At 57.6% G+C, this 18,928-nt stretch overlaps 1 protein-coding gene across 4 annotated transcripts in view; it reads left to right on the top strand.

Annotated features, from left to right (window-relative positions):
* Positions 1 to 18,928, top strand: part of ABLIM2 (actin binding LIM protein family member 2) — a 135,596-nt gene that overhangs the window by 60,750 nt on the left and 55,918 nt on the right. For all 4 annotated transcript variants that reach the window (XM_082727508.1, XM_082727510.1, XM_082727509.1 and 1 more), the window contains exons 7-9: positions 8,509 to 8,596; positions 11,508 to 11,566; positions 17,963 to 18,040. In XM_082727508.1, coding sequence (XP_082583634.1) covers positions 8,509 to 8,596; positions 11,508 to 11,566; positions 17,963 to 18,040 — 225 coding nt within the window. The remainder of the gene's footprint in view (positions 1 to 8,508; positions 8,597 to 11,507; positions 11,567 to 17,962; positions 18,041 to 18,928) is intronic.

The raw sequence follows: 18,928 nt of genomic DNA, 5'->3' as shown, positions 1-18,928 counted from the left end.
CCCCACCTGCCCCCACAGCTGGTGCCTGGCACATATTCAACATCCCCAGAGCCACGGCGGAATTGCACACTGAGCGCTGAGCTGTTTGTCTCGAAATTACATTTGATGTCCCTCTGAACCGCAGGGACAGACTTGTCGTAGGGCCTCAACCCCCACCCACTTTCCCTCTCACTCCCTTCCGAGTGGGAAGGGGAAAGGGAAGGGGGTGTCTGACCCATCCACAGGGCAGGGCCGCATCTCCCCTCATTCCCAGGAAGGGAACCCCCTCAGGCATAGCGCGAGGGGCCTCAGGGTGGGTGTGACCACATGCTCATGGACCGCGGAGAGTGTACACAGCACACGTTGGGGGCAGAGCACGGATAACGCGGGCACAGGTAGCTCTTTGGCTGGTTTCCTTCCAGTTTTTCCTGTCTCCGTGTAATTCTGGTTGAGACCAAACTGTTGATACAACATTATAGTCTGAGTCTGTCCAAGTTGCATTTCCTAAGTAGCAGGTCCCCATATTTTTGTTTCTGTTGGGTTTTGGGTACCGTGGGTCTTTCTGTTAAACAGCTGCATGGGAGCGTAGCTCGTAGACCGCACCGTTCAGTGTGTATCGCGCGCCGGCGGTCGGTATCCACGTAGACGCGTGCTCGGCGAATCTCCTTTTGGGGATGTTTCCATCACCTCAACAAGAACCCAATCCCCTGACTGCCACTGTCCCAGCTCCGACCCCGGCCCCATGGGTCTCCCTGCTGTCTCCACGGGCTTCCGTCTTCTGCACAGGGCACGTGAACAGGGAGAGTGTGCGGGCCTCTGTGCCGGGCTAGCTCACAGGGTGGGGTGTCCAGGGTGCTCCCAGGGGTCGGCGTGGGTCCATCTGGCATTAGATTCCATCACAGGACTATTTTAGAATGTAGTAAGCTGATTGTTTATCATCAGACGTAGCCCAGCTCTCTAGTTTTTTACTACGATAAACAGCACAGTGACGAACATCTTTTTTTTTTTTTTGCATTTCTAGTTTTTCTTAAGATTTCTTCATCGAAATGCAGGCACTCAGTCAACAACTGGGACCCTCTGAAGAGTCTTGACAGTTAGGAAGTGCTTTCCAGAAAGATGACCCTAATTTCCACTCTTACTGGCAGCGTGAGGTGCCCCCACCCCCGCAGCGGGAGTGTAGTCTTTGGGAATCCCTGCCTGTCTGCAGCTGGGTCTGTAGCTGGGAACCTCAGTCCTCACTTGCTTTGGTGACTTCCTTATATCCCTCGATGCAGGTCCTTCTGACAGCCCGTCCCACCCCCAGAGCCCACAGCGCCTGTGTTAGTTCTACACAGGGGCGGGGTCTTCACGGGGAAGAGTCCTCGTGGTGGGGGTCTTCACAGGGGTGGGGTCTTCATGGTCTGCAGCTCCATCTGCCGGTATAGGTCACAAGATAAAGCTGTTGGCAAAGGGTTGGCGGGCATCTTGTACGTGTGGTCTTGGGTGGTGATGTAATATTGACACGCACATTCTCTGAATATGTGGACGGAAACTATGACCTTCTTATGGGACACGTGGCCCTATAAGTATTAGGGACATGGCCTCATCTCTCCACTGCCAGTCGTTCAGACTGGCATTCCCCACAAGGCTATTCCAGACCCCCGCACACGTGTACTGGGCCATTGGCCTCCCCAAGCAGGTGGCAGAGCCAGACTTGAACTGGGGCTACTCGGGTTCCTGGCACCTGTGAGAGCACCTCCTGGCTTGCAGCCTCTCCCCGAATGTAGACATCAGTTTGTGTGTTGTTTGAGCACTGTGCCACACTGTGCTACCTGACGGCAGAAAGTGGGGTGCATTCAGGCTCAGGTGGGCTGAGCTGTTGCACTGCTGGTGTGTGGACCTAGCCCGGCCAGCTTCAGGCACTCGCAGGCATCGGTCCCTGCACCCTGGGGGCAGGGGTGGAGACCCGACCCCAGCTCTGCTGCCTGCCCTCAGCAAGCGCTGTGCTGAGTGAGAGAACGTTCTAGTAGCTCAGGGATTCAATGAGACATCCTCTCCGAAGTGTCCCCAGCTCAGTGCTGGCCCCGTGATAAATTCTGGAGACTGGCGGCTTCCTTATTGTCACCAGGTCATCAGCAGGCCTCCCCTCTGTGGGTGACTCCGTGTGCACTGTATGTCCTTGATATTTTTTTTTTGTCCTTGATATTTAATGCTGGACCAAATATAGAATGGGGGGGTTCAGTGCCCACGAACATGCTCTCAGGTTTAGCTTCAGGAAGCGACCATCTTAATTATGAAGAACAGGAGAGAAACAGGTCTGGATTTTCCTCTTCATCAGTGGTGGGGGATGTAGGGCCTCCCAGGGAAGATTAATGCTTTTGTTTTCGAGTTCCCCAGTGTGGCTGAGTCGGCGGGCTCTGCAAAGCTCTGAGCATCCTCCTTGCGAGGCGGCAGCTGCGGGCGGGCAAAGACGAGCCTGGCTCCGCAGAGGGGAGCCGTTGCCGCCGACGCGCCACCACCTGAACTTGGCCCAGAGCGTGCTGGAGCCCCGCTGGGCAGGCAGCAGGCTCTGGGGAGGGGGGCAGCAGGTGGCAGGATCTGAAAGAGAAGGAAGACCCAGATGTCTGGCTGAAGGCAGAGGGTGCCCGTCTTCACGGTCACACTGCCCGTTCCAGCCAGCCGACCTGCCCAGGGAGCGGGCACCGGAGAGGGGCCGTGGGGGCTGGCCGATTGGATCGGGCTCTGTTTCGAGGACCCCGTGCAGGTAGGAAGCCTGTCCAGGCGCTTCAGAGGGCTGATGGGGAGGCTGCAGAAGCCATGCTGGGTGGCAGGTGGGTGGGCTTGCAGGGAGCTGCGACAGATCCTCCAGGTCAGGTCAGACCCCCTGAGGCAGCTGTCACCACCCCCCCCCCCGCTTTGTCCCCCACCAGATGCTTGTCCCGCTCAGAGCTTTCCTTTCCTCGGAGCCTGAGCAGGAGAGCAGCCCAGGCCCCCTTCCCTGCCAGCAGGAGCCATCAATCTGCTGCGTCTGTGTGTGGTGGGCACAGTGCCATCTTGATGCCGGGCGCCAGCAGCGCCGGCCTGTCCGCCCGTGAAATGTGCATCTCGCTGGAGCCCTTCCTCCCCTTCCTTAGTTATCCTAAATCTGTAGCATCATCTTCCCAGTGCCTTCTCTGAGCCTGTGTGTCTCGGGGTGTCTGTCTCCGGGAGCCAGCTCCATGCTGGAGTGCAGGCGGGGGAGCCCTCTTGGTCTGGTGGGGACTTGGGAGGGGCTGTAGGCCCCTGCCCTATTGCTGAGACGGAAGGCTGGGAGTGTGGGGGCAGAGGTGGGGGCCTGGGGCAGTGGGCTCGCCCCACAGGAGAGCTGAAAGGTGGCTATGGGATTGTCTGCCAGGGACAGTGGTATGACCAGACCAACTGGACCCTGACTTTAATAAGGGGGTATTGAGTGAGGTGGAGGAGGGGGAGTCCTTGCTCAATACTTTCCTTCACCCCACCCTTGCCTGGTTCTCTGGCAGCTGGAGTGCTTCCCCACTCAGGTGGGAGTGTCGGGGGCGGGGACAGCCCCTGCCCTCCTTAACCCTTGAGGTGCTGCTGTCTGAGCCCCACCTGCCTGGAGCAGCCCCTTGTCTCCATGAGAAGCCCAGGGTGCCTCCTGGACCACTATTTATTCCTCCCTCCCTCTCTCCCTCCCCCTGCCTGCCTTCCCTTCTCTCTTAACCCCCGCCCCCTCCCCACAGACCCTCTGATCACTCACTGTGTCCCCTGTCCCCGGCTGGCAGCTACTGGGCTTCCTGCCTGCACCTGACCCATTCCCAGGAGCCCTGGTTGGGGGTGGGGGGGCGTGTCTCCCAGGCAGGTCCCACCCAGGGCAGGCAGCCCCTAAATATTTCTTCATTTCAAATAAGCCATCCCCTGGGGCTACAGGACCTGGGTTATTTGCTTTCCTGTCTTCCTTTGGCGTGCTTCCTTTTCACCCTCCTAAGTAGGTATGATTGATAAAAATCAATGGGAGAAAATATATTCCAAAGAAACAAAAGCATTTCTTCAGGACAGAAACAAAGGCAACTTCCCAAGGCCCCACTGCTCCCTCTCTTTTTGTAATTTGATGAATGTGTTTATTAAAAAAAAAAAAAAAAAGCATATTCAGAGGGAACACCTGTTTGTCATAAAATAAACTGAAAGCTCATCCATAATGAACGCCATCACCCAGACTAAGCAGTGTTACCATTTAGAAATCACTGTTTTAGATTGTGTGTACATGTACGCAGATGAGCACACGGTACAGTCTCTGTGACACGGCGGAGACCCCAAGCCGAGAGTGAACACATGGGGTCAGCGATGGGGACAATGGCAGGGGTGAGGACAGGGGCTCGGGGGAGGGGCTGCTGATGGCTCTAGGGATTCGTGTGCAGGGCCCTGCGTGGTGAGGAGCTGGGCTGTTCTTCTGGGGGAGGGATGGAGCTCCTGGGGGTGCCCTAGGTTGTGGAGCCGATCGGGAAGTCTATGCGGCTGCCAGACGCTCCTGCCCAAGGCTTCGGTTGGCTTCATGTTGCATTTTGTTATCTGGACGCACGCTGGTGATGAGGTCTTTTCAAATCTGGATTCGGTTCTGGCCATTCGACAAGGAAGCTCAAGCCTTGATTTGGGCCAGTGGGGGCACATGAGCAGCCCCCGGGGGGCTGGTGGCCTCGGTGGGGGGCTCCTGCGGTGCCAGTATCCAGGGGAGCACGCAGAGAGCAGCAGGGGAGGGAGGGCGCAGCCTGTTGTCTAGGGAGTAGAAGTGGCCCAGGATGATGGGACACCTTCCTCCCATGTGCCGGGGGTGTCCCTCTGTGCTACCCACGGCTGGCCGTGGAAGGGGGACCGTGAGTTTCTGGAGCCCAGAGACACTGCCCACATCTCCTGTGCTGGCCTTGCCCTGCGTGTCCGTGGTGGAACGTGATCCGGTCCTTCTGTGCTGACTTGGTCCTGAATGAGGAGCAGCGCTTGCTGTAGGCCCCTGGAGCCCACCTTTCTGCGTTCCTAATGAGCCTTGTTCCATCTTATTAAAGATGATAGCCACTTGTCAGAGGCACAGAATCTTTTTAAAACCATGCACTGCAGAAGCTCATGAGTTTTTAATATTCTTCAGAAAGCTGAGCCATCTTGAGACCCACCTGACACGGTGCTGGGCCATCTGCCTGGCTGGGGGCTGGGTGGTTGCACAGACCACAGGCTGGTGCTGACGCTCCAGGCCTGTAGTGCACGGGAATGGGGAGGAGAGGCTCTGAAAGGGCAGAGGCTGCACCAGCCTTCAGATGATGTGGAACATCTGGTCACTGTGACCACCAGGAGAGAGGACGGGAGTGACCATGGGGCCCAATCCAAAGAGTGAGGGTGCTTTGAATTTGGGCTCTATAGCAGGTCTTAGTCCACCGGAGCTGCTGCAGCCATTCCGGGCGCTGCATGCTGAAACCCCAGACAGCGTTCCTCTCTGTGCTGGGGGCCACAAGTCCGCCATCCCAGTGCTGGCCCGGCCCCTTCAGTTCCCGGGGAGGGCCCGCAGCTCGCACTGCAGACGGCCACCTTCTCCCTGAGCCGTCATGTGGCAGAGACAGAGCTCTGGTGTCCCATCTTATAGGACACTGACGTCCTCCTAGGACATCTCAGGGCCACAAGTTCCAGGACTCCAGTCCTTCCTAAGGCTGAAGGATATTCCACTGTGTGCCCAAACCAGTTTTTTTTTCCCCCACTTGTACCTGGGGGCCATTTGCCCTGGAGCCACCATGAAAATGGCTCTCTTGGAAACTCACGTCCAAGTTGTGCAGAATTGTGTGTTGCTGGGCTCTTGTCTCTGTTTTGTTCCCACCCAGGAGTGGAGCTGCTGGGTCCAGTGGTAACTCTGCGTCTCCTTTCCAGGTGTTGGCAGCCACACCCACATCCCCCCAGCAGGTGCATGGGGCCTTCTTCTCCCCACATCCTCGCCAACACGCACTATCCCTTGGGTCTCGCTTTGATTACAGTTAAGCTAATGGGCGTGGAGTGGCATCTCGTGGCGGCTTGGACTTGCCCTTCATCTGGGGCAGGGACGTCCAGCATCCTGTATGTGGTCCTCGGCCCTTGTGTATCTTCTTGGGAATAAATGTCTATTCGAGTTCTTTGCCCACTTTCTATCGTTATTGAACTATAAGCTCTTTATATATATAATAGATATATAATTCTATGTTCTGAGTGCTCAGCCCTTCCTGGGTCTAGGATTTCAAACGTTTCCTCCTATTCCTCAGGCTGTCTTTGCACTTTCTCGACCATGTCCTCAGAGGCACACTAGTTTAATTTTTGTGGGGGAACAACATACCTATTCTTGTTGGTGCTGTTCATGCTTTTGGTGGGTAATCCAAGAACTCACCGCCAAACCCGGGGTGGTGAGGATGTACCCCTGTGTTTTCTCCTGAGAGATTTATAGTTTTAGGTCTTAATTTCAGCCATCAATCCACCCAGATCAAGAAGGAGAATGTGCCCAGCCCCCGAGATCCCGTCCAGGGCGGCCGCCTCCCTGACTCTAAGTAAAGGAGACTCCTAGGCCTGGCTCTACACTTGGTGTGAAGAAAATCTGTGCCTTCCAGTCTGCCTCTTTCCTCCCTCCTGAGGGTCTTAGGTTCTCAGGACTGTCCAGGGCCTGGGTGGGGGAGCATGTGAGGCTGGGGTCGGCACCCTGGAGCCAGGACCGCCTGGCTTGGGGCTGGAAGGCTACAGAAGGCCACGCCCCTGGAATGCTCCATCAGCTCTGTGCTGTGTGACCTTTCCCATCTGCCTCCACCTCTCTGCGCACTGTGTGGAAAACGATGATACTAATGTAGTTCGTAGGACTTCTGGAGGGTGAAGGCCAGGTAGCGTGTGAAAGGGCCTCAGCTCGAGCTGTGGAAAAGGTGGTGGAGTTGCTGTTATTTTGAGGGACCGGGGGCGTTCACCAGGTCTGGGTGGAAGGGCTTCCCTGATGGCAGAAGACTGTGGACGCAGGGCCGGCCCCTCATAGCAGCCTCGGGCTGCATCTCCACTCTTATTAATTCTCATCCGTGCAGTTGGAGTTTCAACCTGTCGTCTTAGAAACCATCCCCATGGTATTCTTTCTCCTCCTACTCAGGTGTAGACACCCCATGGAGACGCCAGGGTCTGTCTGCCCTGGTCATGGGGGTTGTCCCCCACCAGTGAGAAAGGGGCCTGGATGAGGTGGGCATGAGGACAGGTCAGAGGGCGCCATGTTTAATATCGCCAAAATGACCGCTTCACCCTCATCACGTCTGAGCCAGCGCAGCCCTCTGACCTGCTGCCCATAGAGATCCCACAATGAGCGGTTCCTGAAGTGGCCCCAGCTAGGGCTGGCCCCCGAGGGGCGCCCTGTCTAGTGGGGAAGAAGAAACTAGCAGGAACCCAGACTAGGGACGTGTACCGCGGAGGCTTTCAGGAGGTGGCGGCCTTTGAGCTGCGATGAACATGGAGGGCCCCGGGCAGGTGGAGCACGGTCAGACGCTCCCAGCAGAGGGAAGGGAAGGAGGCCCCAGAGCAGGCAGGAAGACTGAGGCTGCAGTGTCTTTGCGCTCCCCAGTAAGAATCCCTTCACCCGGAAGCATTGGTGGGCCGTGCCACAGGGTGCATCCCACGGGAGAGGGCATGTTCAGGGCCTCTCCTCTCCTTCGCAGGGGTCACCTTTGGGCAGGTGGTCACCGATGGCTCAGTGGTGAGGGGAGGAGTGTGGGGTGCATGTACGCATTTTACCCCATCACGTGCTCATGTGGGGAAGGGGCATTACTAACCCACATTCCGGAAGTGATCATTCTGGAAGTGATCCCATGTCAGGGAGAGTGAAAGGTGGTGTCAGCACCATGGCCAGCAGCCGGCTGCCTCCCACCTGAGCCCAAGGCTACCAATATTGCCATGGAGGGGTGTCCAAGACGATAGTGTGGGGCAGTTCATCTGTGCCGTCTAGAATTACACTACGCCAGCCTATGTAACTAATTCACGTGATATTCTTTGCACCTAATTTCATGGACACTAGGGATTATAAAAACCGTAAATGCAAATGGAGAAATTTGAGCCACATGCAGATGCCTAAGACAGCCCACTCCTCCAGTGCCTCCACCTGGGGAGATCACGTTAGCTTCGGCCTCCGCTCTGTTCTCCCTTGCTGAGCCCCTTCCCCACCTCCAGGTACAGAGACGGACAGGACCTGGCCCCCTGCCCTGTGAGGGAGGTAGAGCCATCAACCACTGAGCCGGAGAGCCTGGGTGACACCCCTGCTCCCCAGCAGATTGGACAGTGCAGCTGGGTCTCTCCTCCCAGACATGGCCCTGGCGCAGGTGGCCCTGGTGCATGTGGCCTGCTTCCACACCTGGTGGACCCAGGCTTTCTTGGGCGCCATCCTGAACCCCCTGATGGGTATGGAACATAGCGTATACTCAGCACACCCTGAGAACCCCACATGTGGGCACACTGTGCCCACCAGCCAAGTGTGGCTGCTTCTATGGCCCCTTTAGTTTTAGCAGAAACACTTGTGTTTTATTGTCTACACAGGCAGGAGAGAAACACTACCACCCGCTGTGTGCGCTATGCGTCCGGTGCGGCCGGATGTTTGCGGAAGGCGAGGAGATGTATCTTCAAGGTAAGGACAAAATCGCTCCACCCAGTCCCCTAGGGCAAGACAGGAATAGCCCTGGGCCCTTACTGTGTGCCAGGTGGGAACAGGTGGGTGGCCTGTGTCAACTCACTAGGTGGGAGGTCCCCCCACCCAGCCCAGTGGCAGCATGCGGGAGGCAGAGCCATGAGCTAATGATGGCCAGGACATGGAGAGGGACCCAGGACTGCTTGGCCCCTCCCTAAGACGATGGGTTGGATATGGAGACCTCACATCTTCAGCCACTGTTTCTATTCAATGACCCGTCTGTGTCCAGTGGTCCCAGAGGCAGGCTGAGCAGGGCTGGGCTGATGGGAGAGACCTACATGGGCTGTTTCATGACCTCAGGGGCCGGTCATCTTGGAGCTGTGTATCACACAGGCCTGCCTTTCTGAGCCCAACCTCGTGAGGTGACGTCAGCTAGGCCGGCCTCGTCCCCAGTGTCCCCTCTTGTTCCTTGAGTCTCTGCTTGAGAGCCCATGAAAGGGGTCCTTTGCACCCCTCCTGTTGCTGCTGGGATGTCTGGGAAGGAGGGGGCCCCCTGCCAGCATCGTCCCCACTGTAAATAGTGCTTTCAGGCCTTCCTGACACCCAGCACAATGGCGCTGGTACCGTAGCACAAAGACAGAAGCTCGCCATCAAGGGGGACCCAGTCTCCGGGAATAAAGATGCTCTTCATGGCTCTGGACGGCGGGTCCTGCCGTGACTTTGTGTGGGATGTGGAAGCCAGTCCCTTCCCCTCTCGCAACCTCAAGTTTCCCAGTTGGTGTGACAAGGGGGTGGACCCAGGTCAGAGGTTTCAACCCCGCACTGTGAAGCACCAGCTGGGGCCTCTTCACCCAGGGAACCTGTGCCTGGTCCACCTGGATACTGGTGCTCCATGAATGTGTCAACAGGTGAATCCATACAGTCAAAGCTCTGCAAAGCAGGGGACCTAGTGAGCCTCATGGCCTTCGAGGACAACAGGGCAGCCAGCCCCTGCCCCATAACCACCAGCACCACCAATCCTGGGACACACCTTTCCAGGAAATATAAGGGATGGGCTGTGGATGCTCAGTAATGATTAGGGAGACCAGATGAAAAGAATAATGAGATGCTGCTTTTCCCCACTGGGCTGACAAGGATTAAAAGGAGGGTCACAGCCCCATTGTGAGGAATCAAGGAAATGGGTCTTTTACCTGGCTGGTGTAACACAAATTGGGAAAATGCCAGAATGGATCAAGAACCTTAATGCCCACACAACTCCATTTCCAGGAAGTCTTTGAGTGAACGGGAGGGGTGTGCTGGGACTTGCGTGCCACGGAACCCCCCATCTCCAATGTGACTTTAGAAATAAAACGCCACAACCAGCTGGCAAGGAACAGATAAACCCTCCCCTCTCCATGTGCTGGGATGTCCCACCGCCCTCCCTTTTGTGCTTCTCATATTTACTTCTGTGGGGGAAACCTTTCAGACACTTGAAACAAAAATCGTAGGACAGAAAACAATGTTTATACATTATCCATGTTCTCTGAAAAAAACACTGGAAAGCGGCCCAAATCGAGTGGCTAGGAGGTTATAGGTGGTTTTAATTTTTTGATTTATACTTTGTTGGGTGTCTTTAATTTTTAAGAAGGAATATCAATGACTTACCTATTCCTTTGGTAATCATAGTTGTCAAGAGGAAAGTTTTTACGCACACACACCCCCCTCAATCGTGGTCTCTCCGGGCTCTCCAGGAGATGCAGATGTTTTGCCACGTGGGGGCAATAAAAGGTTCCCCTCCTGGGAAGGATTTGCAAGCAAGAAATAGGATGCTGCTCTTTTCCCAGTCTCCAGTGCCTCTCATGAGCCAGGCGCCGTGTGGCTTGTTTGGGGTGGAGGGTGCAGGCGTAGAGCAGACTCAGCCCCCTTTTTGATGGGGCATGAACCTAGACACAGAGCCATGGAGGCAATGGGGCCAGGCTGGGATCCCAGGGAGGCCCCAGTGGGAGAGCAGGTGCTCCGGGCCCTGAAGGACGGGGCGCAGGGACGGCTGGAGGGCTGATGTGCACCGAGCCCGCCAGCACCGGACATAGTGCGGCGAGACAGTGAACCCATAAGGCACGGTTCCGCAGGCCCGTTCTGCTATGTCCTTACCCCAGATGAACCGCCCCGAATTCTCCTGAGGGCCCGATGAGCGAGGAATGTTATCAGCCCTGTTGGCAGGTGGGAAAAATCCAACGCCTGGAGAACTTGAGTTTGAACTGGGGAAAGGAGAGGCGTGGTGTTCCCGTTACCTTGATGGAGCTGGGTGTCAGTGTGGGTGCTGGGGCCGTGCTGGCTGCTGAGCGAACTGAGGCAGGATAGGGCTCAGGACCCAGAGAGTCAGGGAGACGGATGGGCCCAATGCCGGAGCCTCATGACTGGTCCCCAGCAGCCCCCGGTGCTGCTCTTCACCCCACACCCTGGTTTCCCCACCAGGGTTCCCCCTCCTGCCTCCCAGCCAAGAGCTCTCGCACCACCCCCCCGCCAAGCCCTCATTCCTAAGGCTGGTTCCCATCCCCAGCTCCAGTCCCAGCCCCATCCATGCCCGTGGTTGGGCCTGGCTGCTGCCCCCACATTCATGGGCAGCCCATCCTCTCTCCCCCTGCCCCTTTGAACGAGAACGCACTTGACACCCCTCTACCGAGAGGCCACTGGGCACCCCGGATGCCCCCGCTGGGCAGATAGCTCACAGTGATGTGCTTCCCGTTCATTGTACACCCCCGCCCCCCCCACACCGGGGCCATTGAGCCCCTGGGGCCGGGCGGCGGTCTGCTTGCCCCAGGCCCAGCACCCACTCCAGCACTCCAGCCGGCCCCCCGCTGCTGACTCCCTGCACGGCCCCTGCATCGTGGGAAGTGACACTGAGCCCTCCCTCTCGGGGATCTGTCCGCAGGCTCCTCCATCTGGCACCCAGCGTGCCGACAAGCAGCCAGAACTGAAGACAAAAACAAGGTTGGTGGAATTTACAATTTTCTCCTGTGCTTTCTTCGGCGCCTGTGTGTGGTCACCTGCACCTGACGGCTTGCTGGCCGGTCGCACCGTGCCATGGGCCAGGTGGCATGAGGCCCGGGGGTGCTGAGGATGGTGCGGGCCAAGGCAGGGGCATCTCAGGGCCTCCCTGTCCTAGCCCGCCCACCTCTCCGTGGGTCTAGAGGGCATGAGGGCTACAAAAGTTTGGGGACAGCAAGGACATGAGCGGGTCTCCAAGCAGTCCCCAGACAGTCCATACACGGGCACTAAGTGCAAGGTTGAGGGGATGCTGGCTGGTGGAAGAGACCCTCTCCGTACGGGCCCCCACAGAATGGGAGAGCCCCAAGCCCGTCTGGCAAACTCTCAGTAAGCCTTCGCTGAAGGAAACCAGCAGAGGGATGTTCTCCCCTTTCCCTTAGAAATTGCTTCCAGTGGGTTTAAAAGCTTCCCATGCCTCCCTCGCAGGTAGCCTCAGCCATTCAACATGACATCACCAAGTGTCTGGCTGTACCAGGCCCTTCTCCTGGCCTGGGGCCCAGAGGTGATGGAGCCCTGCCCCCATATGCTCTGGGCAGAGGGGTGTGTGGGGGGGCACACGTTCATGTCATGTGACAGTCATGGGGACCCGAGCACAGGGTGCCCCTGGGGCCAGGGCAGGAGGGCTCCGTGGAGGAGAGGCACTTCCTCTTGTGGGTCCCACGCCTGCCCTCATCTGTGGCACCATCATGCCATTGTTCAACCCTTTCTGTGGACTCCAGATCTGGCCCAAAGGTGGGGACCTCCCCGCTGGGGCTCTCCTCTCCAGGGCTGGCCCTGCCCTTCACCTGTGACCTTGTTTCTTGGGTGGTGCCAGTTGCTTTGTTCAGAGTCCTCCGAGTGTCTACATGGGGCTCCGGTTTAGTTCAGTTTTGATGCCCACCAAGAGGAGGCCTGCTCAGTCTGGAGAGCCCCCTTGTTAGGGCTGGTGAGCACAGACCTAAAGGGGCTGCTGCTCAAGACTTGGACCTGGGGTGCAGGTGGGGAAGAGTCCCCTGAGGGCTAGAGGCCCGGAGATCCCCGCTCCGGGGTGTAGATAGTAGCAGGAGCTGGAGTACAGGGGCAAGGAGCCCTAGGGCAGGTCTGTGGCCCCGGGACTCTGGATTATGCACCCCCGTGTCTGCTTCCCTGAGCACAGTGCCCTCTCACACCGTGCAGAAGGAAGCAGGGGGCACAGGAAGCCCCCCAGCCTGGGAAGGGACACCAGCAGTGTCTGGTGGCCAGGCCCATCCTCTTCCCCAGGCCCCACAGGTGACACCCATCACTAGTTTGGCTGAATTCCTAGAACTCTAGCCCAAATTCTAGAGATTGGGGCCCAGAGCGCCCACCCGGCCTTCTCCCTGCCCTCCTGCTCCTCCCTGTCTGGGACCATGGTTGCCGCCCCTTGGCTGGGTCCCCAGGTCCCCCACTGCCTGGGGCCCAGGATGCTCACACTGAGCATGTGCAGGATGGGGCCTGTCCCCAGGCCCAGTGCTGGGGAGCCATGTGAACGTAAGGACGGAGGGGCAGCCATCTTCCCAGCTCCAGGGACACAGAGCATGGAGACCACGGGAGGGACCTGGTGACTGCCTTTGTCCCTATGGCTGCTGTACTGAGTGACCCCATGTTTAGTGACTTAAAGAACCACAGATATGCTCCCTGATGGGGCTGTACTCCCTCTGGAGGCTCCAGGGGGGCCCCTCTACTCTTCCATTTCTGTTCCCATGTCTGGAGGCCTCCCTTCTGTCACTACCTGTGCCCCGATCGCATCCTGCCCTCCTCACCAGGACCCCGAGATCCCAGGGAACCCAATCCACGTCGTCCAGAGTGACTCCCAGCTCAGGCTCTCCTTAGCCCCATCAGGCTCCGCATCCCTTTGGTTGCATGTGGTCATAGGTTCACAGGCACGGGTGAGCTCGCGGAGGACAGATATGCCCAGTTTTGTCATGTACACAACTCGGGTTGCGGTAAATGGCAGGGGCACCATTGTCTTGTGTGGCTGATGGAGCTCCCAAGGTCCTGCCCCTGGGCTACTCGAGGCCCCCAAGGCTACTCCCCTGGGCTACTCGAGGCCTTGGAGATGAGCCAGGCAGCATCCCTGATCTCGAAGTGACCGCAGGATCCCGACATTTGTCGGTGGGACCCCTCCCCAAATCCCCACCCAAAAGCCTGCCGAAGGGACCTGAGAAGCCTCCAGACCCGTTTCCCGAGAGTGACCAGGGGGACTCAGGCCCATGGCCAGCCCACTCAAAGACAAGTCGGGACAGCCAGGCCTGCCAGCAGCAGCGACCTCCGCTCTCAGCCCAGAGGTCAGCCCGCTGTGACCATGGCTGCTGGCCCAAGGGATGGGAGGTCCTCTGATTGCCAGACAGGGAAGAAGGAGAGGGTTGCTGCACAGCCGGGCCTGGCTTCCTGGGCTGTGTCTCTGCTGACACCCTGGGAACATCCGGTGCCGAGACTGTCCCTTGAGAACAGCTGTCCCTTGGTGCTGTGCCCGGGACTGGTGCACAGGGCCTGCCCTCTGTGTCCCGGGACAGGATCCAGGCCCCGGTCATGCCCTGCTTGTCCCGCATTTCACCCTTCAGCCCTTCAGAGCCTCCTCTGTCTAACCCAAGTGAGAACAGACCGAGGGTGGGGCTCACAGTGAATGGACGGGCCTGGGCCACGGGTCCCCTTCCAGAGAGTTCTCCCAGCCAGCCTGGCTGCTCCTGGGCTGCGAGACAGGAAGACTGAACTGTACTTTCCTGTATTATTCATTTCGTGCAAGCCACTTGGGGGGCATGAAACAGCCAGGCGTGGTCAGCCCCAGGTCAGCCCCGGGTCAGCTCTGGGTCAGGGTCATCTTGGTAGGCTCAGCCCCAGGTCAGCTCTGGGTCAGGGTCATCTCGGCGGGGCCAGCCCCTGAGAAGCACAGCAGAGCTGGTGCAGGCATCCCTAGCTCTCTCTGGAAGCGGCCCCCAGGTGGAGGAAGCCCCCTGCTACCTGGTAATCCAGACAATAGCTAGCTCAGCATTACCTGACCAATAACCAGTCCTTTAACAAGGGCCCTCTTTGCCAGGCTCCTGGACCCATGGGAACAGCTCAGTCTGTGCCTCTGAGTTGCTCTCCAGTAGGAGAGGCTGGCACCCGGATCCCTGTAAGGACAGGCTAGGAAAGGGAGGGCCCTTTGTCCTCCCTGAAGACATCCCCCCAGGGCACAATGACTCTGCAGGACAAGGATGGCTCCTGAGTGTCCACTGAGGGTGCCCAAGGAAAACCTTCCAGAAGGCTCTCGCCCTGACTGCCCATCCCTGGTACGTCCTTGGTCACTGGGTCATGTGCTCATTCCGGACACAGCTAGCCACAGAGCTCCTACTGAGTACCTACTGGCTGGTGGCTGGAATGCAGAGATGAATGAGATGGCCCGGTCCCTGCCCCTAGCAGACTTCCTGACATCTAGTGCGACAGGCAGGCTCCAGGGTGCAGGGCGCTCCGGGGGTGACAGGGAGGGATGTCCCAGCCAGGTAGCTGGAGAGGGACTCCATGCACAGTTAAGGTGAAGGTGGCCTGGGGAGGGTCAGGTGGGCTTCTGCCCCAGCTGGGGTGCTGGGGGGGGGGTGGGGCTGGGCTGGCCTGGCTGATCCCACGGGCTGTGAGGACCCTGGCTGGAGTTCAAGAGGCAATGCCCCTGACTCTGCTCTGTACACAGAGCCCTGAGCTACCTGCTGTCGTGGGACCAGCTGGAAAGGCCCCAGTGCAAGGGCAGGCTGGCCGAACGTGGGCCATGGAATTCTCTGCAGTAGCCAGGGGCAGTAGAATAAGCCTCAGAGCTACAATCCAGCTCTGCCACTACCCGGCTGTGTGACCCTGGGCTGCCCGCCAGCCCTCTCTGAGCCTCAGCCCTCAGCTTTTACATGGAGATGAATGGGTGTTGCACTCCTTGCACCGTGTCAGTGTGACTTGTACATGACCCCGCGAGAACCAGGCTCCCGAGTCGCTGTTACAGGATGGTGCCTGCTGGGGGTCAGGCCTAGTGCTGGGGAAGGGGCTGGGTGAGCAGCCTGGCCCCATCTGTCTCCATGGGTGTGAACAAGCCCCCAAGAACACAAGTAAGTATTGATTAATGGTGAGGCTCCTTGGGGTGGTTTGGAGTCCAAATAGAGAGTGAGAGAAAGCTGGGTCTCTGGGCCCTGGAGGAGGTTCCCAGGGCTCGGCTTGGAGGAGCTGCCTGCTGGGGACTCCTTGCAGGTACAGGGACACTGCCAGACCCTGCGCCCATGGAGGCAGCCCAAGCGCCTGGGATCACAGTGGTGGTGTCACCCCAGGGCCAGGAGGCATTCCTCGGGCGCGGGGCCGTCCTTGGGTCTCCCCGCTTCAGCACCCCTTCCTTGAAAACACCCCAAGTTCCTCTGCTTTACAAGCAAGGGGCTTTGTGTCCTGAGCCCAGGCTGAAATGATATGACAGCCAGGATGATTTGCCGGCACTGGACCCCCAGCACGCCATGTCTCTGGTTGGATCCTCAGGGAAATTGTCTTTATAGACAAGGAAGCAGAGACTCAAAGGGTTTTTTCCAAGTGTATAGAATGTGTATGGACCTCATTTGGGGCCCGGATGATGGGCCACCTGCACACAGGGCCAGGGACAGACATACCCGTTAGCTGTCTTGGGACCTTCTCTGCAGACAGCACGCGGCTGTGTCTGACGCGGGGGAGGCCGAGGGCACGAGACTGCACAGTAGGGTCGAGCTGAGTCCCACTGGCCCTTGGAAGCCCTGGGTCAGTGCCCTGTCCATTGCTGGGGCATAGCTGGGGCCCAGACAGGCAGGGAAGGCCCTGAGGGAAGGGGCAGCCCCACGCCTGGACCTGGAAGAAGCTGGCCGTCCCCAGGAGTGTGGGTGACGGAGACAGACCAGAATGGCTGCATGGGCGAGTGAGATGGGGACCCCCAGCCTTGCGCCCTCTCCCTCTTCTCTTTCTGCCCCAAATGTATAACCAGGATTGCAATCAGATTCCCTGGGCTGCCATCCCTCTGCCTTATAGGCATGACAGGATGTTGTCCTGTTCTTATTGCTGTCCTGCCAAGAGAAGGAGGAGCTGGATGTCCTCCACCTGCAAGGGGAGGGCCCTATGGCCCGTGAGAGTGTCCTGGGGCCACTGCTGCAGACTGGTGACTCAACCAGTAGAAATGTATTCTCTCCCAGTCCCTGAGGCTGGGGGTCCTGGCTCAATGTGCAGACAGGAATGGTTCCTTCCAAGGCCTCCCCTCATGGGGTGTAGACAGCCGCCTTCTCCCTGTGTCTTCACACAGTCTTCCCTGTTAACCCATCTGTGTCCTGATCCCCCCTTCTTATAAGGACCCCTATCGGATTGGATCAGAACCTCCCCTTGTGATCTTATCTTACGTTAATTACATCTCTCCAAACAGGGTCACATTCTGGGGTGCTCGGGATGAAGGTTTCAATATAGGAATTTCAGGAGACATCATTCAGCCTACAACGGGGCCCTTCCCAGGCTGCTGCTTCACTGCAGGGGGCATGGGACACCAAGAAGGATGGCAGCAAGAAAGGAGGCAGCCGGGGGAGCTGTCTGCGGGGTGGGGAGGGAGGGAGGTCTGCATTCTTGGCAGGGGTGGCATGGGAAAGCCAGGTAGTGGGTGGTCCAGGCAGGTGTGGAGGCTGGACCGGGGGGGGGGGGGACAGACAGCTGCCAGGTCACACCCTACAAGTGGGGAGAGATGCAGGTGTAGAGAGTGGGTTGGGAGCTGGAGAAGGACAGTGTCTTTGCAGGGATGGGCAGCCCTGATGCAGGGGACAGAGGAAGGGCCAGGGAAACCGTTCCCTTGGGTGAAGCAGGAGATGTGGTCTGGGAGGGAAGAGGGATGGGGTGGATGTTCAAGGAGCAGGTCACAGATGACATGGCCACAGATTCTGACAGCAAAGGACCAGGCTGGTAGAATGAGCAAAGACCACCCACCCCTATAATCTAGGTGGAAAATAACACCTCTGAGCAGTAACATTGTGCGTAAAAGTGATGGCCTTTGCTACCGGAGCATGCAGAATCGGTTGAAAATGCATCACTTGCTCTAGTCCCCTGAAACACAGATAATTTCTGTGCATGCAAGCCGGGTGATCATCGGAGTGTTTCCAACCGTGCAGAGAGCTCGCTGGGGTGCTGGCAGCCCGTGTCACCTGCTGTGTCTGTCTGATTATAGCTTTCCAGCAGCTCATTCAAGCCTGAGTGTTTATTTTAAGAATTCTTTCAACCTAAAAAAAAAAAAAATTCTCGCAACTGGCATTTCTGTTGGAGCATGACCTGTGATGATTGCGTCTGGAAGCTTCTGGCACTGACATGTGCTGCTACAATCTTCTCCTGTCTCCTTTCCAGGAAACCAGAAGCTCTTCTGAGAGCATCATCTCTGTACCTGCTTCCAGCACCTCGGGGTCTCCCAGCCGTGTGATCTATGTGAGTCGGAGAGTGGGGAGGCTGGTGGGGGAATGGTCTGGGCCAGGGTCATTGCTGGGGGAGCCATCGGGGGCTGGGCATCCTTGAGCATCAGGGTGTGGACCTGGTGCCCTCATCCCTGCCACGGGGCACAGACCAGGGTAGACCTCACGATGTCGACTCAGTTCCTTTGGCAAGGACTGCCATGCCACCTGGGGACTGCCTATTTCCAGGGCAACGGTGCCCAAACAGATATGCTCACAGCTGCTGTCCATGGGGGTGTCAAATCGATATTGTGTCCCCATCCCACAGCTAAGTCTTGCCTGAATAAGAAATACTCAGGCTCACGTGGGACTGGGCAGTCATGGCCAATAGCTGTACAGATGTGCATCTTTTGCCCTAGGAAATGTTGCTAATGTGTTCCTACAAGAAGCATGTTACTGATAATATATGTTATGTGATCCCATTTTCATTAAAGAGTGTATGTGTGTACATGTGTGAACAAAGAGAGGTATATGTGTATATAGGTGCATGTGCATACGAGATGTGTGTGTGTGCATATGGGCGTACATGCAGGTGTGTATGTGGGTGTGTATGTGTGCATATGGGTGTGTGTAGGTGTGTGTATGTGGCACATGGGTTGTGTGGTTGAGTATGTGTGCATGTGGATGTGCATGCAGGTGTGTGTGTGTAGGAGTGTACGTGTACATATGGGTATGTGTATGGGTGTGCATGTGTGCATATGGGTGTGTGCCGGTGTGTATGTGTGCATATGGGTGTGTGTGCTGGTGTGTGCATCGGTGTGTATGCATACATATGGGTGTGTGCAGGTGTGTGTGCACATGTGGGTGTGTGCACATGGGTGTATATATGGGTGTGTGAGTATGTGGGTGTGTGCAGGTGTGTACA

This window comes from Mustela nivalis (assembly GCF_964662115.1).
Source record: "Mustela nivalis genome assembly, chromosome: 4".
NCBI classification, from domain to species: domain Eukaryota; kingdom Metazoa; phylum Chordata; class Mammalia; order Carnivora; family Mustelidae; genus Mustela; species Mustela nivalis.
This window is presented reverse-complemented; position numbering and strand designations above follow the sequence as displayed.